General features: G+C 42.6%; 1 protein-coding gene across 2 annotated transcripts; it reads right to left on the bottom strand.

Annotated features, from left to right (window-relative positions):
• Window positions 1-490: 490 nt before the first annotated feature.
• PDCD11 (programmed cell death 11) lies at window positions 491-24,718 on the bottom strand. 2 transcript variants are annotated; one of them, XM_083866127.1, is made up of 36 exons: window positions 24,461-24,718; window positions 23,486-23,599; window positions 22,802-22,933; window positions 22,451-22,618; window positions 21,671-21,832; window positions 20,961-21,084; window positions 20,452-20,633; window positions 19,818-19,925; window positions 19,088-19,294; window positions 18,640-18,764; window positions 17,964-18,024; window positions 17,151-17,297; window positions 16,778-17,029; window positions 15,814-15,957; window positions 14,909-15,109; window positions 14,195-14,365; window positions 13,584-13,800; window positions 12,644-12,784; window positions 11,594-11,709; window positions 10,902-11,422; window positions 10,337-10,399; window positions 9,772-9,880; window positions 9,199-9,288; window positions 8,751-8,853; window positions 8,060-8,237; window positions 7,351-7,407; window positions 6,720-6,842; window positions 6,311-6,433; window positions 5,946-6,141; window positions 5,413-5,535; window positions 4,948-5,088; window positions 3,626-3,876; window positions 2,833-3,001; window positions 2,414-2,567; window positions 1,691-1,856; window positions 491-1,020 (listed from the first exon to the last, which is right to left on the bottom strand). In XM_083866127.1, exons 2-36 carry the CDS (start codon window positions 23,585-23,587, stop codon window positions 849-851), a joined length of 5,499 nt encoding a protein of 1,832 aa, XP_083722253.1. In that variant the 5' UTR covers window positions 23,588-23,599; window positions 24,461-24,718; the 3' UTR covers window positions 491-848. The 2 variants fall into 2 exon arrangements, with proteins under 2 accessions (XP_083722253.1, XP_083722254.1); XM_083866128.1 differs by having other exon boundaries at window positions 23,486-23,594.
• Window positions 24,719-24,733: the final 15 nt, after the last annotated feature.

Genomic DNA, 24,733 nt, shown 5'->3' with positions numbered 1-24,733 from the left:
GTGAGAGGAATACAGAATTGTAAGGATATGGACCATAAGGCACTGACATCAGTGACAGCTTTTTTAAGTACCCAAAGTACCTGGCTTTTTCCAAGCAGAAGGTTCCATTGGAGTAATTTTTTTCAGCACAGAAAACCCACTTTTTTCTTTAACTTCAGTGATTTTTCTCAAGAAACAATGACTACTGAAAATCACAACTTTTTCTGTCATTAATCCCTAGCAGCTTGTTACAACAGATGGTTGCCTAGAGAGGCTGTAAAGCCTCCATTGTTGGGGGAATCAAAACCAAACTGGGAGTGCACCTGAACAACCTAGTCTTGCTGACCCCTGCCTTGAGCAGGAGCTTGAAGATTATCATCAAGAGGTTCCTTTCAGCTTTAACTATGCCACAATCCAGTGTTGCTCTGCCAATTTCTAGAGCACAAAGGCACCTGAGATGAATGTTTTGAAGTGTTAATTCATCCAAAAGACAAGAATCTTCTCTGCCATCTTAACAGTGAGAAAAATCAATTTATAAGACATTGCTGTACTTAAAAGCAGTGTGTCATAACTGCAACATTTCCCCAGGAAAGTAAAACAGGTATGGCTGATGTTTCTTTTGATTATAAAACAGTCTATATTTAAAAACATGTCATCAACAGAGCAGGATTATTTGTAACATCTGGACAAAGCTGCAAATATTTATCAAATCTTTTCATTTGATTGTTTGCTCTTTCCAAGCTGGTTTGGTCACAGACCAACACTCTCCAGAAACTCACTGTCCATGGACAGTCAGGGCAGAACTCCACACTTCTCAGTTCCCACACTGCATGGAAAGCCAAGTCTCTCTGCTTTCACTTGCACCACACTTAGGTGTCAGCAAGGGAACTCTTGGTCTCCACATACTCAAGTGCTGCTCTTTTAACAGCCAGGACACTTTCTGCTGTACCAAATTTATTTTCATAATCCAGGTAGCGTTTGAAGAAGAACTTCATCTTCTTTGGTGCCAAGCTCAGGTGTATGACCCTCTCAAAGATGTCTCTGCAAGAAACCAAAGTGATTCAAATCACTGTTTGTGACAGCACTCAATACAAGCCCTGTACCCTGTATTTTAACAAAGAGCAGAAAGTCAGGGGAAAACATTCAGAGGAAATTGCTGTGAAGTGCTGGTGCTTGAAGAAAAGAGATTCCTGACAATCAGCCAAAATCTCTAACTAGAAGCCTTCTGCTTGCTTGCAGAACACTAAGGCTGTTGGTCAACTTCAAGATCCAGACACTGCATTGGACCCTGCATTCATTAAGTGAATGTGGAAAATTACTTCCTTTTGTCATGTCTCAGGAAAAAAAAGTGGAAAAAATACGTTTTTCCACTTTTGCATTAAAAGATACAAAAATTGATTATTCAAGATTGATCTCACCCTTCAGATACAAGGCAATCCCTGCAGAGGCACAGGTGGACCTCAGTCCAAGGCCTCTAGTTTCTGTCTTGCAGGCCACAACTTACAAATCTGTCCCCCTCTGCCTTATGGAACTCTTTCAGGTCTCTTCAGTCCCAGCAAGAATAAGCACCTCCACACACCCCATTTTTTGGGGGGGAGGGAAAGTCCCTTTTGCTGTGCTGTGGGAAGCCCTTTACAACCTCACACTGCAGGATACCTCTGCTTTTTAAGGTGTGCTCTGGCCCTTCCCAGCCTGCTGCACCACAACTCACCGTACTTCCTTCTGGCTGCCATGCTTGATCATGATGTCCATGTAGATGGACCAAATGTCTGTCCGCTTGGGATAGCTGCTGAGAGTGCTCTCAAAGAGGGCCTTGGCATGTTCTGTGTCCCCAGAATGGAACTCCAGCTGTGCAAACCTTGAAATGACATCCACATCTGGAAAAAGTAATGACATGTTAGGGTATCACAGCAACTCTCTTCCACATGATCAAACACGAGTGAGAATTACACAGAACAGAGGCAGGCACAGTGACAGCACCATCTCTACCCAGAGACAAAAGGCTCTGCTGTAAAGAGGTTCTGGACCAAGGTGGGATCAAAGTGAGAGACAGAAGGGTCAGAGTTCACTTCCCGTTTCAGCTCTCTGCAGGAGAAAGAGGTTTATTTTTATATTCAGAATGTATCATGCAGCACCAATGGGCAGCCCCAGAAACCTGGGCTTAGACCAAGTGAACTTTTCTAGAGGGCTGTAAAACTCAAAGCTGCCTTTGCTTGGGAGCTTTGCTTTTGTGCATCACAGCAAATTCGATTTGGTGCCTTTAGCAGAGGTTCATTTAGCAGTCTCATCCAGCTTCAAAGTTCCCCTCCCCTGAGGGTCAGCTGGCTACACTTTTCACTTATTACAAATGCTGTAATAGGCAGAGATATCGGAGAGCAGCACATCCACTGTCTGCATTAACATCCACAACAAGGCTGGGGCAGAGAGAGCTTACGTTCTTTGGTGGGCAGAGCCTTGAGAGCACGCTCCAGAAGCCTGTGTGTAGCCTCAACCTGGCCTTGCTTCAGGAGGAAAGAGGCATATTTCAGCCACACGGATTTGTCCTGACGGAAACGCTTCAGCATTGTGTGGTACAAGTCTTCTGCTTGCTGGAAGGACAGAGCTGGGTTAGATCACACATTCATAACAAAGCCTTGTAGCTTTAAGACTCTTAGGCTGGGTATCTCTCAACACTTATGACATAAAAGCAAGCATCAAGGCATCCTTGCCCACTGTCAATCCATAACCATTAATTCCAGTTAAGAACAAGACAGGCCCAACATGTGACAGCAAGGTGCTTATAAAGCCAGCATTTGCAGTTTACTGGCATGCCTGAGTGGGATACATGCCAGGGATCTGCTTGCACTGTCTTACCTTGTACTTCTCAGAACTGGCATAGATGTCACACAGATGCTGGAAGACTTTCAGAGGTTCATTGTATTGAACTGCTCTCTCAAAGACCTTCATCAGTGTCTCTTCAGTACCATACATGTTCTCCAAGTTCAGCAGAGCTACCCAGACATTCAGCTTCTCCTGTTCTTCCCTTAAAGCGGATGAGAACAAGAATATTCAGCCTTTTGCCAGTCTTCACCAGGTTTTTGCAAACTACCCTACACAGACCCACTGACTTGTAGCACGCTTCCAGGACAAGAAAAAGGACATACTGCTCCCTGAAACATTGTTTTTGAAATAGAGCACAGCAGTTGATTTATACTACAGTTTTTATAATTGTTGTTTGTAATTAAAAACCAGAAGGTTGAGTCAAGAAAGCACAATATATTTAACCATGCAGGAGAGATGATTTAAGGTACAGCCTTATGGCAAAAGCAACAGGAGTTTCAGCATTTGTTACATGTTTTGATTCCAGGACATCACTGACAGCATTATGCTCTTCCAAATGCTTCTGACTGCCCCAGAAAAATGTCTGTGCATTCAGTGACACCTTCAGGAGCCCCTGAGCTCAGGATCTGCAGCAGGTCAGCTGTAGGCCAGTGGTGGTGACTCAGGCCAGACCTTCAAAGGGCCAGCTGATAGTTGCTACCATTTAATCCTTCTGAGCTCACTAAAACACACAGATTCACACTGGTAGTAACCTGTGTTCTTCCACCATAACTACCCCATCATGGTTTATTCTTTGGGGCAAAGAAAAGCAGAGTTCCATTATTACCTGAAACTGATTGTTTTAAGTGCTCTCTCTGCCACAGCTCTGGCCTTCTCAATCTCTGTAGCCTGGAGGTGGAAAGCCATGTACTGCAGCCAGAGAATGGAGCTGTTGGGACTGCCCAGCACCAGGCGGTCAAAGTCATCGGCCGACTGCGGCTGCCGGCTCGGGTCCATTAGAGCTGCCTCTACTTTGCAAAGCTCCTTCTCCTTCTTCTGCTTCTCCAGCTCCTTCTCCTTCTTGGTTCGTTTCTTTAGCTGAAAGAGCAAAACAGGAGGACTGAGGAAGGGTGAGCAGTTCATGGGGGAATAGGCAGGTCCAGCTAAAGTACAGCCAGACCTCAGTATGTCCAAGGCTAAGCAGTTTCCACAGGAAGAGATGAGGCCAACTCTTTAAAAGAGTATAAAAATTATATACACCCCCCATCCCTTCTTACACAGTTCACACCTCAAAGATGACAAGCAGTACATGAAATCCCTTTTTTTTTTAATGAAATACATTGAGGGACCAAATATTTTGCTAGTCTGGCACCCCAACTGCAGGATCCACACTTTACCCTTCCCTCTCATTCTTCCACCTTTACCCTCCAGGCCAGTATTCACCATCACCCTCCTTCACTCTGTAAAAATCCAACACAATTTCTCTCCATCCACAACTGAGGCATGTTGCTGGATCACTAGGGTGACTCAAGTCTGAATTTGGAACCCACAGTGCCATAGTTCTCTGCCTTGTTAGCCTGGGCAATAAAGCATCAGCCATACATTGCCTTTACAGAGGTGAGTTTTAAGGGACAGGGGAAATCCTTAAGAGCAAACATGAAAGGAATTCATGAGCTTGTTTCTGATTTTGCTGAATTGCTCTCACTGGAAAACCCTTCTAAAGGTTATAGCATGAAAGAAGATTTTTTTGGTGCTTTTTAGTGTTTTGCTAAATAAGAGGAATAACTTGAAAGGTTTTTCATCTCCAGGTTTTTCTGTAAATTTACATCACTCAAGAAAGTAAAAAACAGAGCTGACATTAAATAAAAAAGATTTCTGTTCATGAAAACATTTGTTTGACTGTAAATACTTATTTTTTTAGCATGTCAACATGAGAAAACCTGTGTTCCATGCAGCCATGCTAAAATTGGGCCTTTTCTCCTCTGTTTCAGAGTTATTTGCTACTAAAGTCAGTGTTCAAAACAGCTGAACAAGTTCTATGTCAGCTGTAAAGATTGTCCCTTGGGTTAAAAGGCTTTGCTACAGGGCAGACAGACATGCAAACACCAAAACATCACATTACAGCCACTGTGTGGAGTCTCCTGTGCAGACAACACAATTACACAGTACCTTGGACTGCTTGTCCTCCTCCTCCTCACTCTCTGAGCTCTCTTCCTTCTGATCCAGCACAGGTATATCCATTGCATTGTCTTCATCCCAGGTGAAGCCCATGGAAACTTGCAGCCTGGGAGCTTCACCAGGCTTCCTTACCTGTTCGGAGGAAAATAGAAAATGCCCTGGGTTTTAAGTTTTTTAACTGGGATCAGACAACTGCTTTTTGCTTGTGGCATCTCTCTGTTCCATACTATTGACTTCTTGTACTTGGAAACAGCCCATCAAAAAAACATTAACTCTGTGACCAGTTTTACTGGAATTTAAATTCCATCCACCTCAAGCCATTTTCAGATGACACAAACATCAGCCTGTGTCACTTCTATCTGTAGCAGTAATGCTTATTGTCTTAAAGTCAAACTGACACATATCAATAGGGCTAGAAGGCCATTTCAGGCTCAGGTTCTCCTCCAAACTTTTCACCTTAGATTTCTTTTTAGCTGCCTCTTCCTCCTGGTCATCCTCTTCCTCCTCACGGTAATACACCTCGATTCCACTGTCATTTTCATCTGCTGGGCAGATCTTCCTCTTCTTTGGCTTTACCTCCTGCAACAAGTGGAAATGAGTTGACAGTGAAGGACAACAACTGTGACAATTGTAAAGGCAATTCTGATCACAAAGTAAAGAGCCTGCCAGCAGAGAGAGGGCAATGCCTTGGCACAGCATCCCCCACGACTCTCTTAGCTAACAGAGACAGTGGAGAATAAACCTACACTCACCTACATAGGTGCAAAGACCAAAGGGACAGGAAATACAGCTGGGCTGTTATCTCAGCTCCCACCCAAAACCAATAGTTTTGATCTTTGTAATCTCCAATGCAATTTAATCTTTTTTTTTTCCTAGCCTGTACAATTTCTCAGTCTCATCCTTCTGTGATGAGATAGGGATCTTCCCAGTCACTTCAGTATTTGAACCAACGAAGTCCTTTAGCATATACTGTGCAATCACACCCATACCTGACCACTTTCATAGTTTTCTCTTCTCCTTTTTGTCTTTGGCTTAGGCTCTTCTTTTTTTTTCTCATCATCTGCCTCTCTTTTCTCTTCCTCTGCTCCATATTGTGGTAGGCCAAGGGATTCAGGCAAGACGCTTGGCATCCCAGTGTCGTCAGGCAGGAGAGACAGCTCAATATGGTTTTCTTTTCTATTTACCCTGTGGTGCATTGCCAGGAGTAGCAGGACAGAAGAACAAGAAAAAAAATCAGAGCATTTACAATGACTGCAGAGTTCTGAACTTCCTTCAAACCTCCCTTTCATCTTCCCACTTTCCATTCTCTCCTCTCTTCTAATTCATAATCTTTTTTAAAGAACATTGGACCTACCGAAGCACTTTAGCAGTGAGCAGTTTTCCTTCAGGAAGGTACTTTTCATATAAGGAATGTTTATGTACAAAGTATGGGGAAACATTCTGGAACAGGATTCGGCCCAGGAGAGAAGTGGACAATCTGAGAAGAGGAAGAAAATCCAAAGTAAGTATTCTACAGTAGGAGGAAAAAAAATAAGGTGCATTTGTGGCACCACCAGTTCTATTTATTGTCTCACTAACTTTCCCTACTTTAATTTCACAGGCTCAAGACAGTCTCCATGACATCTTGATTCCCACGAGTAAGTTCATTTTGCGACCTCACATTTTGCCAGAGACCATCCCCAAACAAGATTCCGCAATCATACACTCAAAATAAGTTCTCCAAGACACATCACTTGCCAGAATAATTTTCCTAGGCTACTCACCCAAAGAATACACCTGACGGAGTGATTGATTTGACATAGCCTCTCACAAGCTGGCCTTTTTTAACATCCTTAATACTTGTTATTTCAATATCCTCCACTTTGCTGTTTATCTTTGGATTTAGCCTAAAAGGAAAGAGAGGTTAGAAGTTGAAACACTTGTCTGAATAATTAACATTCTGCTCTGGATAGCAGAAAATAGACCAGTATTAACAACAGCTAGTACACTCTGGAAAACATATTGGATCAAAGACACCCTTCAGTTTATTGAAATGTACTAATGGACTACCTGCATCTCTGCCAAGCTCTACCTGGCATTAGGGAATACACATGCTATTGCAAACAAAGCCAAACACATCAGCCTGGCTTTCTCTGACACTAAGAAAATGAGGAGAGTAAAATGCTGGCTGAAATTAGGAAGACAAAGCAAGAGACAAAAGGAAGACAAAGCAAGAGGCTCAGCTTCAAGAAACATTTAGGCCTAAATCTATTATCTAATCAAAACTGTTAAAATGCAGCTGAACATTGAAACATAACATGTTTGTTCTTTTAACACTTCTCACTGATCTTCCCAAACAAACAACAACTGTATTTCAAGATACTAGTAAGAGATCAACAGAGGGGTGATACATACCGGGATTGCCGGAGGGATAACTGGATTTTACCATTCTCATTGGAGAGGATGTAACACCTGCATGACAGAGGATGGGGAGAAAACAGAAAGCTTTTTTACATAATAAAAAAAGTGCCACAGCAAGAAAATAAATATTTACACCAGCAGAAAAAGAAACAAAGCACTCTGTTCCTTGGAGCACATTCTGTCTAATACAAATCAGCATAATAGTTCATAAAACTAGATAAACAACTTTTGAAACATGTCTACTTGAATTACTCAGTCTCTACTGCCAATAAAAAAGAGTTAAAGACTGTTACACCTGAAATCACTTGGCCTGTTGCACTCTTCCAACATTCCCAACAAGTATGTGAAGCAGGGAAATGCAATTGCTTGTGCATTACAAATGTAAAAACAACTCAATCGCCAAACAGCCCACAGAACCACTGCAGAGCTGAGATACCTGGTTACCATTAGCCCCATCAGCACCTTAGCTAACAAAGTAACTACTCTCAAAAAGACAGTCCGTGAAGGCAGCTGAAAATGGGCTTCTTCAGAAATGGAAAATACGAACTGTCACCCAAACATATATAAGGGAAGTCAGCATCAATTCTTAGCCACAGACTGACCTTATAGTCTGGCACTACCTCGAGGCAGTGAAAAACCTGTCACTGAAGGAAAATATTTCTAAGCCTTGCAGCTTGAAGGAACAAAGAAGACAACTACTGACCTGACAATCTTGCCAACCTTGAAGTTCCCCAGAGGATCCTCTGTGTAAGTATCACTTAGGTGAAAGATGCTGACTTTGCCAGCCTTCCCACCTGGCAGTGCAATGGTCAAACCAATGTGTGGAGTCACGTTTGTTACCATGCCTACAGAAATGGTGTCCTGCTCCAGTGACTGAATTCCTGGAAAAGGTGAAGGAAGAAAAGGGCTTCATAATACTTCAAAATAGGTAGTAAGTTAGTGTAGATGATTTTAGTTGCCTAGTCACACATCAAACCCACAAACTTCTGGTAAGGTGCAGTCTGTGCAATCTCTGTTAACAGCCATTATTTGCCTTGGTAGGCCAGACAAAGCCCCTTAGTTGCACAATTCCGAGATCCAGAATAACTGACAGATTGGATAAATGTACCTACCGCCTCATGTCTGAGATTAGAAGGGAATATGTTCAGAAGGGCTCAGACAAGGGCTTCAGTCTGAGACGCAAGAAAATTGATTCTTTATTCTAGAGGTATGACCTCACTTGTCTTAGATCTTGCTACATCTAAGTCAGAGTCCCAGGGGTTAGTTCTGTTCTACAGGGAGGTACAGCTTGGCTCTGGAGTGTAACCTGAGTGTCACCTGAGGGGTCAGTGCAGGCCCAACTCTGAGTAAAGCATCACATGTGGTGGGGTCCTGCTGTTAAGGCTCCACAATACCTGTGAGTGACAAGCAGAGGTTTGTTTCGGTGGTATCTGTTCCAGTCACTGTGGCTGATATTGCTTGGCCATTTTTAAAGCTCTTTTCTGGATGTTTTAAGACCTGAAATAAAAGACACATTTATACTTATTTCCATAAAAGGAGCTTTTCACAACTCTGACTAGTGTTTCCCCTATGAATCTTTACACTTTCTATAAACATCTTTGATGTGCATCTTTGATGTGCATCTTTGATGATTGATAGCTCAGCACTGCTTCAATGGCTTTGCTATCCTGAGCCAAACCAGCTACAGGCACAGTACTTGCTTGTTAGCAAGGGCCAGTAATGCCTAAAGGGCAGAGCACTGGGTTATGAGTTCACATGGATGTCAGAAGTGTCTGGAGTCATTATGTGTGGTCAACCATATGGAAGAAAGAAGTCTGTGTAATTCACCAGTAACAGGCTTACCTTGGTGTTCAGAGACAGCAGCAGGTGAGGCACTCTTCCTCGAATGTCAGGGGCAACTTCTACCTCCAGCCAATTTTTGAACGTGTTATACTACAAAAACACCAAATAACCAGAGAAGACAGCATGACACCTTGGAGGAAAAAAGAAATCTTGCCTGGCAAAATTTTTTCACAAATTTTTAAGGCTAAAAAAGAACTAGTCCAGCCTTGGCTTCTGCACTAAGCAAAAATGGTGTTTTGGATTCTGTTCTTACAAACATAACACTGCTGTGGTTCACAGGCAAGTGCACACAGGGGATCAGCAGCAAGTGTACTTTGTGCTGGTGGCATTACCAGAGCCTGCTGGCAAACAGGCAAGTCAAAGAGGACAGGTCAGCCTAACTCCTCCATTGAGTACTGAAAATTTTTGTTTCCTTCCTCTACTTTTCTGGTAAGACACTGCAGTTGCCATGGGCTGTCCTGACAGTTAATGAAGACCAGAGTCTTCAGTATTTAGGTCTGAGCTAAGGTGCCCTGAGGTCACACCCACTTGCTGCCTCCCCCAGCACACTTTCTAAGAAGACTCTGACTTCACCTTCTTTACAAAACAGGTGACTGTCTCCCCAACATTGTAGAGTCCAAGTTTCTTAAGGGAACCTTCTTCTTTAAGGTTCAGCATTGCTGTGAATTCCCCTTCTTTTTCACTGTTTGCAAAAGAAGAAAGAGAACATCAGTAAAACAACTTTGGTCCTAATGATGAAGATGGAAGTTAGCAACCCAGGGGAATGTGGGTTGCTAGTACTACTGTGACAATGTCTTTCACCCCTCCTCAACTGGATTTTTTCTGCCAGGAATTAATTCTTCCCTGATCATGAGAGGAAATCTTTCTGATGGGAATAGACATGACAGAGTCCAGATTGGCAGAACCTGAAGCCAAAAAGACATTCAAAGGAAATCATGTGCTAGAAGAACACTGTGATATTTAACACAGCTACAGGACCCAAGTTAGTGTGAAAGAGAGAGTAACTTGCCTCACTGCATACATGTGGAGGTCCTTGCTCATGGCCAGCCCCTTCATGAATGAGAGGTACAAGGGATGGGACACACAAGGATGCAAGGTCTGTAAAGCACGTGCAGACAGCACAGAGGCCAACACTTACCTTGGTCGAATGCTGAGCTCTGGAATGGATTGTGTGAAGTGTGGATGGGTGATTGGCAGGTACCTAAAGAAGAGGAAAAGGATCAAAGTTTTTCATCATCTCCTCAGGCCCCAGTCACCCACATTTAATGCCTCTGCACTGGCAAAAAAACCCCGGTGCAAACTCTCTAAAACAACCAGAGCCTTCCAGTTCCAGTTCTAGTTCTTCCTATTACTATTTCAGTAGCAATTTAAGTAACCAAAATACCCCAACAAATTTAGTCCCTGGGGCCAGTATTTTGGGCTTCCACTGGATCTTAATAGTTTAGATATCTTTTTTTCTTACAATCTATACTCAAGACAAATACAGCGACACATGTAGAAAGCTAATTTACTGAAAGCTGGATCTGAGATGGAATATAATAGCAGATTTCCCCAGGCCTGAACTACTCCAGCAAAGGCAGCTGTAACAGCATCTGTTGACAAAGGACCTAGTGACCTGAACTGAAACACAAACTGTTTCATCCTTTGCATTCCTCCGGAAACAATACCATGAACATGTTCTCCTTGTGAGTATTCACGTGTACCTGTGAGTATTCACATCTCTGCCTCCAATGACTCGAGCAGTCACTTTCTGTCCAGCTTTCAGAGTAGAAGTTGGAAAAGAGCCTATGGGCACTTCATCCAGAATCCGGGATGCATGGATTGAGCCTGTCAGCTTGTCATCAATAGCAACAGTGACATGGGTGGGTTTGACGGATTTAACGGTACCAGTGACAACATCCCCCAGGGACAGCGAGTGTTTCACAGCAGGAAACATCTCCTCTAAAGCTGTCTCCGACTCGTTCCGCACCCTTACAAAAACATTCTTCTTGGCTGTGCCTTGTACTGCCAACAAGACTCCGTGGTCGTTCTCCTTCACTGCTTTTAAGGTGGCAGAGATTGTTTGCCCCACCCTCAGTTTTTCCGAGTCGAAGCGGAAAGTGTCGTTGAAGTGGCAGGCGATGGGCACAGCTGCCAGCTGGCCTGTTTCCAGCAGAGACACGATGGCAAAGTGCTCCGTGACGTGCTGCACCACCACAGAGTGCTGCGAGTTCTCCCGGAGCCGCTAGACAGAAACGGACAGATAGAGTGACCTCTCCTGCTGAGATTTTGATTCCCTCCACTCTACCTCCCACAGTTCTAAAAGAGGAAACAGCCCCCCTTGAAATTTAGTAATCACCTACAGTTTGCCAGACAAGCAGAAAGACACAAACCCAAAAACTGAACACATACTCACTCGCTTGGGTCTTTGCTTTAACAGCTCTTCCCGAAGAGAAACATACACCTCAGATGTGAGGGCATCCACATGAAGAACAAATGCTTTCCTTTTCTCACCAGGAGCAATATTTTTGTCTACAAATGAGCATAAGGAGTTTATGTCCTGATGACAATGAAGAATTCTGAGCAACTGTGATAGTGGTACATGACAAACACAAAAGGTTTAATTCCAAATACTGCTTAATTACTATTGTATCTGAACCAAATTAGTTCCAAACGTATAATAAGTCTATTTAAGAACAGATTCTTCCAACATTACTGGCAACAACAACAAAAAAAAAAAAAGAGCTTTGTATTTGGAAAAAGTCTGATCTTTCTTGGAAAACTAAGTTGATTTTATGAAGATACAACTTTTAAATAATGAAGACAAGGCTGACTAAAACAAGGCCAAGATAATATAAGTTTTGAAAAAGATTTTCCTAACATTTGCACAAAGCTGTCATCAGTCTATCTGTTGCTAAGGGAAAAAAAATAAACTCTTCTGACACAGAAGTCCTGGGGTTATTACTTCTGCTGAACTGAAAGGCGTATCTTGCTTTCACTGGTTTATTCATTACTTCAGCAAGTATATGTTTAGTTTTGCACGATATGACGCCTTTCTTTAATTTTTGAATTGGAAAATTACGGTCCTGTTTTGAAGTCATTGATTTTTCAAGAAAAATTGACAGCAATTTCAGATACATATTCCTTGAAGTACGCTCTTTCTAAAGGAAGAAAAAAAAAATTAAGAAAGCTGGAGCTTGTATTCATACTTGTCTATATACAGTATGGTTCAAATAAGGATCTCTGAGCACAAACTAGATAATGAGACAGGATTAACAGAGGCATAGGGAGGTTTATATCATATTTTCTGAATCACACAAATAGGCCAGCAAAACAACTTAACTACCCTTCAAAGCCATCCCTTCTCTGATCAGATTTCTCCCTATTAGTTCCTCATCAGCAGAATCCATTTTGGGAGAGGTTTCAAAGTACAAGACTGAAAACCAACACAAGCAAAGACCCTCACCTCCCAAATGGTAGCGGGTGGCAGTTACAGTCCAGCCCATGACAGAGCTGCTACTGAACAGTGCTGAGCCATCCTCCCTCACATCCTGCACGACCAGATGCAGCCTCTTCCCAGGCACCAACTCACAAATGCTGGACTCTCCTAAATAAAGGGAAGAAAAAGCAGGAAAACAGTTTTATTTATATTGTTTCTTTTCAAAACGAAGACAAGCCTTCACATTTACTCAGCAGTACATGAAGAGTTCATCTGCCTCCATAAGGGAAAATAAAGCCTAGGCGCCTGAATCTGCAGAAATACAAAGTATATTCTAACAGTTAATCAAAGTAGAAACCCTTTTGTGACATTAAGAACCTAATAATTTTAGAGAGAATATTTTCCAATCTTATACAAACACTGGTGCCCAGCACTGCATATGGAAAAAAGTTAAAGCAAAATAGATTAACACTAGAAGCACAAAACAGACCTGTCACTTCACAATTACAGGAAACAAACATTAAAAAGTATTGGGTATAGGAAGAATCTAAAAAGATGAACTCAGAATTTGACAAAAACATTGGAAAAACAGCATGTAAGAAAACCCCTGCTGGAGGATCTGTAATGCATGTAGGTAAATCTATCTGAACAAACCCATCCTCATGTGAGTACTGTGTTTGGGTTATCACAAGCACTTGACCCAAAACTAATGCAAAAGGCTTAGCAGACTTCAATGAGAAGAGCTGTTTCTTTGGCTTGTTCCAGCTGTGCTTACAAAAAGCCTCTTGTCAATGGCAGACATTGCACACTGCATCCTTTTTCTAATAAGCTACTTTGGAAAGTCAAGTCTTCACTTGAACTGAACTTTCTTTCACTTAAATGTTTTTCTTTTCTTGTTCCTCTAGAGCATCGTTTTGGTTTTTTTTTTTACATGATACCCTTCAGCAGAACATTTACAATCTTTTACCTCTTCTCAACAAGTTCTTGATTTCTTTCAGCTCCTTGAAATACTGATTCAGGAGGGCAAAGCTTTCTGCAGCAGAATCTCCTGAGCTGCACTCAGAGACCTTCAGATTGAGGAGCACACGCTGCTTCTCCTCATCAATGCTCATCACCTTTGCAATCACAGTCTGTCCCACCACAAAGTGGTCCTTGGTGTCTGTCACAAACTTGTCACTCATGCTCTGTGCAAAGGAAACAGAGGACAAGGTTACTGAGCACAGCTGGTACTTATCAACCACCCACAGAGCTACTCAGAAGGGTTTGAGTTATCACTTCATGTAAATGCATAAGAGAAATTAACATAGACTAAGAAAAACCCATCAATTAAAATGAATTACTGAGGTCACATGAAATCCTTGTTGAAGCTTAAGCTCACATGAATGAAGTCTTTCATTCCATTTTAAATCAAAGTGATTTAAAAGGCAAATTTAAACCCTTTTACCCTGCAGCAGGAAGGTGTGCAAATGCAGGACCTGCAGCCCAGTTTCTCCCTTCTTGCTACTGTACCTTTGCTAAAACTATGTTTTAGCACATGATCACACACATGCTGCCTACCAAAGTGGAGGCATTGCTTACCACTTTAGGTGCCAGTCCCGTCACACCAAAAGGGAACTCCACAAACACTCCAAAGGGCATCACATTCCTCACATAACCAGTCAATAGCATGCCAGGCTGGATTTCAGAGAAGCTTCTCACAACTTGCTCCTCCTGTACAGCAGAAATCACTGCAGATTTTCTACTCAAGGTCTGAACAGCCAGTTAAGAAAAATGGGAAAAGATGAATGAAAGCAGCATGATGCCAAGCAAATCTCTCAGTGCTGCTAACCATTGGGCTAAAGCACTTGCTGCAAGTCAGAGCTCTAAATGCTGTAATTCCAATTTCTGTCTTGATCTTCCTACACAAAAATTTAGCAACTCATGTCTCTTCAACTGCTCAGCATTAAAGATACATGCTCCACAGTAGCAGAAATATCAACTTCTTAACAATTCAGTTTGGATTTTTGATATAAAAACAGCCAACTTTTTCCTAAGGTTCTGACAAGTTTAACAGCCCAGAAGCTGGCTGGGAAAACAAGTCAATCCACAACCTAGTTCTGAAGATACTGTAGCCCCAGCTGAGCCTCACTTCTAGCACAAGTTATAATGCAACTTTCAAGCATCATTAGCATGACAGGCACTTCCACTTCACACTAACTACAATAATCTTATGTTTGTTGCAGGTACTCTGGAATCCTGAGAGACACCTCCTTCCTCACACTTTGTTTGCCTGGTTGAGGCAGCAAAGGATACAATGTGCTCTCCCTTGTCACTTAGATACATAACTCTGGGCAGGACATCTCCCTCTTGAAGACAATGCCACAGGAGCTTGGAGGTAGCAACAAAGTCAGAGAGGTGCAGCGTGGGGATCCAGGCTACCACATTGTCTTCATCTTCTAAGATGGAAACTTCTAACCCATTATCTTTCTTCTTCAATATTTTCACATCAACTATCTGAAAAGAGAACAAGTACAGTGATATAAAACTCCAAGTGTTTTGGAAGTTATCTCTTTTGATGAACAGGGGATGTGACGTACTGCAGAGGATCTGACGTTTCCTCCCAGCTATACATGAAAAGCTCTCACATCAACAGGGCTGAGCTAAAAAGCATGCCAATGCTGCAGGTAAAATAAATACTAATTCTCGGCTCCCAGAGAAATAAAGAGCTGGAAACATTCTCTTAGTTGTGACTTTTCATTTGAAGATCAAAAGAAACAATTTTATCAAGATTAGAATTGTCCTGTCCCTGCATTAGCAATATCTGCAGGGAGTTGGAAACTGTTTATTGCAAAAACAGGGAAACATTTTTTAAAAAATTTCTCCAAAGCTTTTTTTTTTTCCTAGGGAGCAAAAGCAGCTGTTTTTGGAGCAAGAAAATCAGCAGCATCCAGAAAATAAAAACAGAAAATTCCACCTAGGAGTAGGAGCACTAATTGATACCTCCAGAAGGACTCTCCTGGGACTCCTTTATTCTGATCTCTGAAAACTGAGACATGGTTTTTGATCCAGGAGGTCAACCACACAGTAAGAAATGTACATTCAATGCTAGTTCCTGATCACCATCAGCTTTCTCAAGCAAAGTTGTTCAAAGTGATACCAAATCATATGGAAAATTAGTAGGAAAAGGCTAAAAAGGAATAAGCCATTGAATTCAATACCTCTCCTATTTGGTATTTCACTTCCTGTTTCTCCTTAGGAGTACGTTTCCATTTGTCCTCAGGGCCAGGATTGCTTGATAATCTGAAGGACAATAAGAGTCTTTCCTGCTGAGGCTCACATTTTAAGACCATTACTTTAAGAACCTGCAGGAAAAAAATTATAAAACACAAGTTAAGTTCAGCAGACCATCCTCCTCAGTTTACTATCACCTACAAAACAAGACAGGAACATACATACACAGCACACTTTTCTCTCACACCTGAGGATAGTAGACCAGTGGCTAGAACTTAACAGGTTCAACCACAGACAAATGCTCTGATCACACAGAGGGAAAACAGAAGTACATAATCATTAAATGAGCTTGTGAAAGTATACGGCAGTTCTGTAGCAGAGTTGAAAATAAAATCCAGATTTCCAGATGTGCAGTCAGAAATCTTGACTAGAAATTTACCTCTCTCCTAAACCAGCTAACAACAGGATTAAAGACATAGAAAAGCATCAGAAAAAATAAGGAAGACGGTTGAGATCTCTGTAACTTTGCCCACAACAAAAACCAAAACTATGAATAACACAGTTCCTAAAGTGCCTGTAATTTGAAACCAACAGGATAACCAGAGTAACACTGAGGCAGAAAACATCATCTTTATGATTCTGTAGGTAAGAGTTTTAACTTCCTTAGGAAGTTAAACTTCCTTGAACTCCAGACTTCTACTGAGAGCCAAGTCACACTATGTGACTGTGCTCTCCTGCAGAGCAGAGAGGGCCTAGAAACAAAAGCAAGTCAAACATACCCAAATAACAGCTGCTCTTTTTACAGCCTATCCTGTTTAAATGGAGCACAACTAAGTAATAAAGTGAAAGGACATAGACATCTCCTAGTGTAGCTGGCTCCTCAGGAAAATCTACATTGAAACTGCAGATTTCTCATTTAAACATATGGCACAATAGAGGTACATTAATTACCTGGCCTTCATAAAAGACTTTATCTGGACACGATATGGGTTCTGAGCCCAGCTCATTCTTGGGTACCAGGCCTTTGACATCATTGTAGAACTTCACAATGCAGCCAAACTCCCTTGCACACACTACAAAACCATGTGTGATCAGGCCTGGTTTTGCATCTTCATAATTTGAGAGGACTGGAAGCTTTGATTGGATGAGACTTTTCTTTAGAGTAAGGATCAGTTTCTTTCCTCCAGGATTGCACTCTAGCACCTACAAGAATGAAGTATAGCGGTTCAAAAGGCATGTCTGCCCTTGCCTGATCAATCCAGCTGCTAAATACTCAGAAGGGAAGAGTGCAAAGCAGCTGAAGACCCTGTCTTGCAGCTCTCACCCGACACTTGACTTCATCTCCTATGTTGTACTTCTTCTCAGGCTGCTTCAGGATCACATCAGAGAGATGGAGAGATGGCACAAGTCCTCTAATCCCATGAGCCACTTTCACCTGCATCCCAATGGGTTTTAGAGAGACCACTTTGCCCTAGGACCCAAAATAGGGGAAAGAATTGGTAAATTCAGCATGAAGAGCAGACTGTGGTCAGGTAGGAAACAGCCAAGACACTACAACACCTACAATCACCAAATCTAATCACATTCAAAAAACAAGTAATCTCAGACCAAACTACACTCCACCCAACTAATGTGACCCGTTAACTTTTATATACTTCATACAGTTGTTGTACAGCCTCTTCTCTTTAAGAATAGATTACTTCTGCAAAATCCCTATCAATGCCAGGAAACTAGAATTGTTTCCAGAGACATATCAAATACAGCCCTGACTCAGACATAACAATCATAATGATCTCTGCCCATCAGCTCATTGTGATTGTTCATACATGAACTTTTACTTTGACCGCAAGGCAAGTTTTAGTTTCTTTCATTTAAGTCTTTTTAAAAATGTATTCATGGCTACAAATAAATGACTGACCATAGGTAAAATTTGATTGCCTTCACCACATCATGAATAAAAACATGAACAAAATGTGAAGACTATTGCATTCCATTAATCAAGTCCTGCAAGACAAGGTTTTTCTCATTTTGATCTCACTAGTCTGGGTCAGAAGTTGGACACACATATTAGACAGGAGTGCACATCAGCAAGATCACTGTTTTAAATATAATATGCTCAGGTCCTTCAGAAGCTCACCTGCACCACGTCACCTGAGTTGATATCCTGGTATTGCAGAAACTGTGCTTCAATAATCTGACTAGAGAAGAGACACAAAGAGAACATCAGTCAGTCATCTTGAAGGAAATCCAGGATAAGACAAGACAGTCCCATCTCTGACTTGTCCCAAATATTCATTATTCCACAGACTCCCCAGTGTTCTACAACTCCAGAGTTGTGTATTACTCCAACTGACCAATCTCCCAAAACAGCTCTCAGGACATAAAGCTCAGGGAGGTTCACCAGGCTCCATTCCTGGTGACAGTCACGCAGTTATGGCCTCATGAAAGGAGGACCCATTATCTGCTTTGCTTAAAGCCACAAAGTTGGAAGTACTAAGAGGGACTTTATAACACAAATGACCTGCAAGATCAAGGCTAGATTTCCTGCTGAGCCATGGTCTTCTGACACAATCATAGCAGAACTAATTTAGCCTCCTTGTACCTCAGTTCACCAACAATATTGATAGTGTCCCAATTCCACAGAGTATGGGGAATATGTGAAGGATGCTCAGACAACCTGATGCCTGAACACAGATACAAGTCAAAAACCCCAAATGGCAAGTTCCAGCCCAGCAAAGCAGTGTAATATTTCCCACTCTCAAACACCTTTCTAATTCTTCAACCAGTTTTCTGGAAGAGTGTATCATACTCACTGCTTCAGAGATACAATACACATCTCATCCATCAGGCTGTAGTCAATGATCCGACATTTATGTTTGCAACCTTCCTTAAATGCCCCAGGTTTAAAGGATTTTCTGGTTTTTGAAAGATGTTTCAACTAGAAAAAAAAGAATTACAAGTGAGTGTTTGGAAAGTGGAAACACTGATGTGGCCTTTAGGTTGAAAAGGTAGCATCTGACAAATCCGTTATTCTAACATTTTCTTTGTGCAAGATTTCACCAGCTCTCCCACAACAACGCTCCTACATTTCAATTCAAACAAGGGGGTGTATCATTTGACAAACATCTCTCATGCTGTCTTAATTTTATTGTATTGTCTCACAAATAGTATAAAGGCAAAAAATAAAACCCTCTCCTAACCCCCTTTTCCCACCAGGCTAAGACAGATATGGAGGACTTGCCCCTCCAGCCTGGCACTTACCCGTGCAAATGCAAGAGTGCCATCATCAAGCTCAAAGATAGCCCCAAACTGCTTGTAGAAGGCTTTCACCGTGGCCTCCTCCAGCACGGCCCCCATGCGCTGGCCGGGGAGCTGCCGTGGGGCTCCCCCGGCGTGCAGGAAGGGCGGGCGCAACGTCAGCCGCACCGCCCTTGACGTGGGGTGTACACACAGCACACAGGCCTTCACCTGCAACACAGCGTGCTCGGTAAACAAGAGGACAAAGGCACCTCGCTCATGCTCATAGACATTCTATTTGGGACCTGAACTCTCTGCACAGTGTGCTTATTAAACAAGAGGACAAAGGCACCTCACTCAAGCTCGTAGACATTCTGCTTGGTACCTGAACTCTCTGCCCATGGACAAGCATTTTCCAGAATTGCTGCTAAGACATTCCTTCCTTCTAACAGCTTCACCAAGGAGGGATTTTTGCTTTTGTCTGTTGTTTATGGGCTAGGCTGGTATCAATGCAGGGAGGGAAACATGACCAACATAAGTCATGTTTCTATCCCTTGCAAATCTCCAGGCTTCCCAAACAAGTCTTCCAGGAATGGCTTTGCTCTTTACAGCTTTAAAGCATCCACAATAGTAATTCAAGTAAAAGATATGAAAGAAGCTACCAGTCTTAAGATTTCAAAGTTTCAGAATGTTGGAGAAGATAAGAAATGTTGTAAGCAGCATAACAACTCCAGGCATCCTCCACCCTCCTTACCACTTGATCTGGAGAATAGGTGGTGGATTTCTCTGGGTCCATGTGCATGAAATCCACAATGCCAGTGAAGTAAGACAGAAATGTCACTTTCATGCCAAGTGGGTCCAGCTAAGGAGAACAAAAATATGCAAAAAAAAAAATTCCACACTCAGTTTTCATGCAGCACAGAGAGCAATTCACACATTTCAAAAAATGGCACTGTCAGTGTTAATCAACAAGCACATCAGAAGAGATAGAAAAACTAATAATTCTGCTTTGCACATTCTGTTGAAAAAACAATCCTTTAGTTTTTTGATAATGTCGTGTGTAATCTGAAGACTATTGCTATCCTGTTGAATACTTTAGCAGTAAAGGCTAGAAAGCACAAAATGAATCCTGTTCTGCTTCAAACTCTACCACCAGCTTCAGTCTGAAGCCTTTATACTCAGGGCATCACAACCAGAACTGAGATCAGACCTCAGGTGAATGCAGTGGAGGGGAGTGTCTAGCAGATTACATTTTTTACTGTGAAGTACTTGAGACCGACCAGAAATTTTCCAGGGCATAAGCTCTCATCTCTGCTTCAACTGTCTCCAGCCTTCAACAACGCTCAAAAGAAACCAACTCAACAAAAGAAACCCAAACCAGAGCTCACCTTCTGAACTCGAGCTTTCACCACCAGCCCTGGCAATAAATTAGAGAGTGTCCAGTTCTGTCGCTCTGTGGCAACGGACGCGGCCACCTCCGATCGATCAATGGACAGACAGACCACCCTGCCCTCATTCTTCACTTCCACTATGAGGCAGTTCAGGTTCTGGCCTATCTTCAAATCAGGCCCTACAAAGACAAGTCACAGCATAAAACCTCTACCAAGAACACTCAGTATTTCCTCCCACCCTTTCCAAAGCTTTTACAGAGTTCCCTCTCATTCTAAGTGAAGTTTACTGCCAGCAGGACTTAGAACACAGTCTGTCAGATCATGGGCTGAAACACAAAGGCTTGTAGCCAACCAGCCACAAAACTGCTGTTTGCAGCAACCTGCAAAGACTCCATGTTGACCCAATCCCACCAAGGTGCACTAACACCACAGATATAATAAACTCTAATCCCTGTCATTCTCCACCTCCATTTTAACCCATCAGATCCTCCTGCACTACTTCTTACCTTTTTTGACTGCTTTGATGTAATTTTTGGCTTTCTGATGAGGCAAGAAAGCATGAGTTCCAGTGACACCAATATCTATGAGGTAGCCATGGTCTTCCACACTCAACACAGAGCCAGAGAGTAACTGTTGGGAAGAAAGCATTGCAGCTCAGTAATGTAATGAAACAGCTGGGCCTTCAAAGAATGAACATATGGTAAGAGATTCCCCATCAAAGTACTCTCTTGTTTTGTATGGACAGAGAACTGAGCTTTTCTGAGCAGTAGAAAGAATACTGCATTATTTTTTATTACACAGCTCAGCTAACAGTGAAGTCTGAACTCTACCTTTATCCATCTATGCACATAAGAAGCTCACAAACTAGTAGGAAAAGAATTGTGATGCTAAAAAATAGCAGGTGCATACAATCATACAGCTGAAAACACAAAACATAAACAACCAAGCACATCTGCAAGCCATGTTATATATTATTCTCTGTAAAAATTAACAAAGAAACCTACTCAGAAAGAAATCATTAAATAACTTGGCCAAAATGAAACAGAATAAAGTGAATTCATTTCATGAATGACAACCTGGAGACAAGAACTAAATCCACCCCCTCCACACAGGTCTCTTCCATGGTGAGAGCAGCTCCACATTCTGCTCTGATCCCCTGTAAGGACAAACTGAAAGAGCCTGAAATGAGAGGATGTGACAGACCCAGAAAACTTACCATGCCTGCTGCAAGTGCTGTGGAGCTCAGGCCCTTGTTGACCTTCTTGGGGTCAATCGATAACTTGACACTGCGACTTCCATCGTCACGTTTCTCAATGCTGGTCACAATGCACCTGACCAGTGTCCCTGGAGAAAATATGTCTGGGAGCGAATTCAACTCCTGCCCAGCAACATGACCAACAGAGAAACAAACAATTTTTACAATATTAAATAATATAAAGCTAGAATTTGTTACTGAAGCAGATTTTGAAAACAAAATCCCACAGGAAAGTCCTGTTTCTCTGCCAAGACTACAGTAACAGGCAGGAAATACCACAAACACCAGGATCTCAATAGAGAGGTGGGGATGACACTATGTCATGTCAGCAAGACTGAGAGGCTTTGCTTAAAAAAACACGGTGTGAACTGGAGTCAGGAGACTGCAGCTGAGGAAACAGTGAAACATCTACAGAGCCAACAGTGACCCTAACTTAGCCTCCCCCTTCAGGAGGGAAAAGCACCACCAGCAAAGGGGTAGTGCTAATCCCACATTCTGCAACACCTTGGGGAAACTTAGGCACCACTGACACCATAGAGGCAGGGTGACTGATTATTTCATTTTATTTCTTTCTAGCAGTCAGCTGTTATCAGGAAATTGCAAAGTTTTCTTGGAAAATCCAGTTCCAAACCAAGGTTTGTCAATGTCAAGCTCCTAAGCAAGACCTCAGGGCTGGTTCTGAGATACTAACAACACTCTCTAGCTCCAAGCACAAATCACAGCCCCAGTGCCAGGTCTCACCTCCAGGAGTTGTCCCTGGGCCACCTGCTCATTCAGCAGTTGGCTGTAGGCATCGCTGATCTGCGTGGCCGGCACAAACCCAGAGAGGCCGTTGGGCAAACTGACGGCGAGCTCGTAGGCACTGACCTCCTTTATACAGCCCAGGAGCAGCATCCCCTCACTGAGCGCCTGGGAAAGCAGGAAAAACAGCACACTATGGATATCTTGGCAAATCAGTGATAACGGGGGGATAAGCAGTTAAGTTTTGTACTGGTTCATGGATATATTTGGCAGGTTTAGGGAGGAAAAACATGCCATTTTTATGTAGCCCAGAAAAGAAAGGCAAACAAAATCAAATAATAATGCACCAACCTCAATTGTGAGCGGTCCAATATTCATAACATTTTCTTTAACAGGAGTTGTTTTGTCAGCCTTGAACCTTTTCTGCTTTTCTTGATCATTCTGGCTCCTTTTTCTTTTTTGGGATTTTTCTTCATGTTGAACCTAAAGCAGATTACAAGCACAGAAGGTTAAAAAATAAAGGTGGATAGAGAAACAAACTTTGCACTATGGCAGAACTCTGCTGCCATAAATAAAATACTGGTTTGGACAAAAAAAGAGAACCATTTTGCTAACTGCAAGTCTCCAAAAGTATCTCCTTTGGGCTGAGGCTGATTTATACAGCTGAATCTTGGGAATGGAAAAGAGTGATGCAAGAGATCTGCACCACACTCTACTAACAGAAAGACCAACCTAGCCTGTATCCAGCAACCCTGGGCTCACCATGCAGCACCTTGGGATAAGATGCTTGTGGAAAGTTTAAAAGCTACACCCTGACCAATAATTTTGACCGAACTTTCTCAGTCATCATATTCAAGATGTAATAGATATCAGAGATTTTTCAGAGATCAGGAGGATGGTAGATGTCAGAAGACATCTATTTTTGGGAGTCCCTTCTGTAGCTTACTGTAGAAGTAATAGGTAGAGAGGGTTGCAGTCGAATTCTGACAGTGGAAGAGCTCTGAGAAGTTAATCAAGAATATGAAAACGACATACATCAAACAAATTGTCCCGCTCCGACTTTGGCTTGGGTGTTTTTCCTTCTGCAGGTTTCTTCTGAATGCCCCCTCGAGGAAAGTTTTCTTCCATGGATGCCATGCTTGCACTGCTCTGGGGCAAATGACAAAGCAGAAATGAAACAGTTATTGTGCTTGTTCCTCACAAATACTGAGGTGGCAAAAGAGTGATTTACCTCCAAAATAAGAAAGACTTTGGATGGCTGCTCTGGTTAGTCAGTGACAAAACAGAAATTCACATCCCAATGGATTTAACATTTGCCTACAATAAAGTGTTGCAATGGTCCATCTCAATATGCACATCCATAACACTTTTTACTACTGCAGGGTTCCACTGAAGTATTAAAGTATTCATTTTTAAAGCACTTAGATACACCACACACATATTCATAAAACTGCTTTATCTTCTGCTTCCTAAACCAGCCTTTATTATATTCAGTGGCTGAATTTACCAGCTTCAGTCATCAAGGAGAAAGCTGTGAGCAAATCAGGACATAAGCTTGGCCTGCACCTTTAGTTTTTGAATGCAACTTATGATTACTTACAATTCATATAACTTGCTACCTCTTTGTCTAAGCCATAAGTATACGTACATAAAATAGGTGTTTAACCTTACTATTTCAATCAATAAACAACACCTTGCCACAATTCACTTGTTACCACTACTAATAAATAATAATAAATAAAGTAGTTGCCAGTACTATATCAGTATTGCTACTACTAAAACCATCGTTTATAATTACCCAACAGTACTTCTACAAAAAATAGCGCTGAAACCTTATGTTGTCAATCTTGAGGCAACCTGTTAGACATACAAAACTTCTTTAAATGGAAAGCACATGAAAAAGCGAAAGCCCATCAAGGCTTCACCTCAGGGCTGGCTGAGGAACACGGGCACTTCCCACGGCCGGCAACCGAGCCGGCTCCGCTGGAGCGGGCAGGGCTGGCGTCTTACCTGCCCGGGGCCGCTGCCGGGGGAACCGCGGGATAGGGACGGTCCCGGGAGCGGGATGGGGACGGTTCCCGGGATCGGGATGAGGATGATTCCCGGGATGAGGACGGTGGTTCCCGGCAGCGGGAGGCGCACGCGGCGCCGGGCGGAAGTGGCGCGCGGGGCGGAGGTCAAAGGGCGGCCGGAAGTGGCGGAGCCCCCCGGCGGGGAGGGGGCGGGGCCAGGCCGCGCGGCGGGGGCCGCAGCCAATGGGCGCGCCCCAGTGGTGCGCGCGGC

The sequence above is a fragment of the Zosterops lateralis genome, assembly GCF_965231275.1.
Source record: "Zosterops lateralis genome assembly, chromosome: 8".
Taxonomy (NCBI): Eukaryota; Metazoa; Chordata; class Aves; order Passeriformes; family Zosteropidae; genus Zosterops; species Zosterops lateralis.
This window is presented reverse-complemented; position numbering and strand designations above follow the sequence as displayed.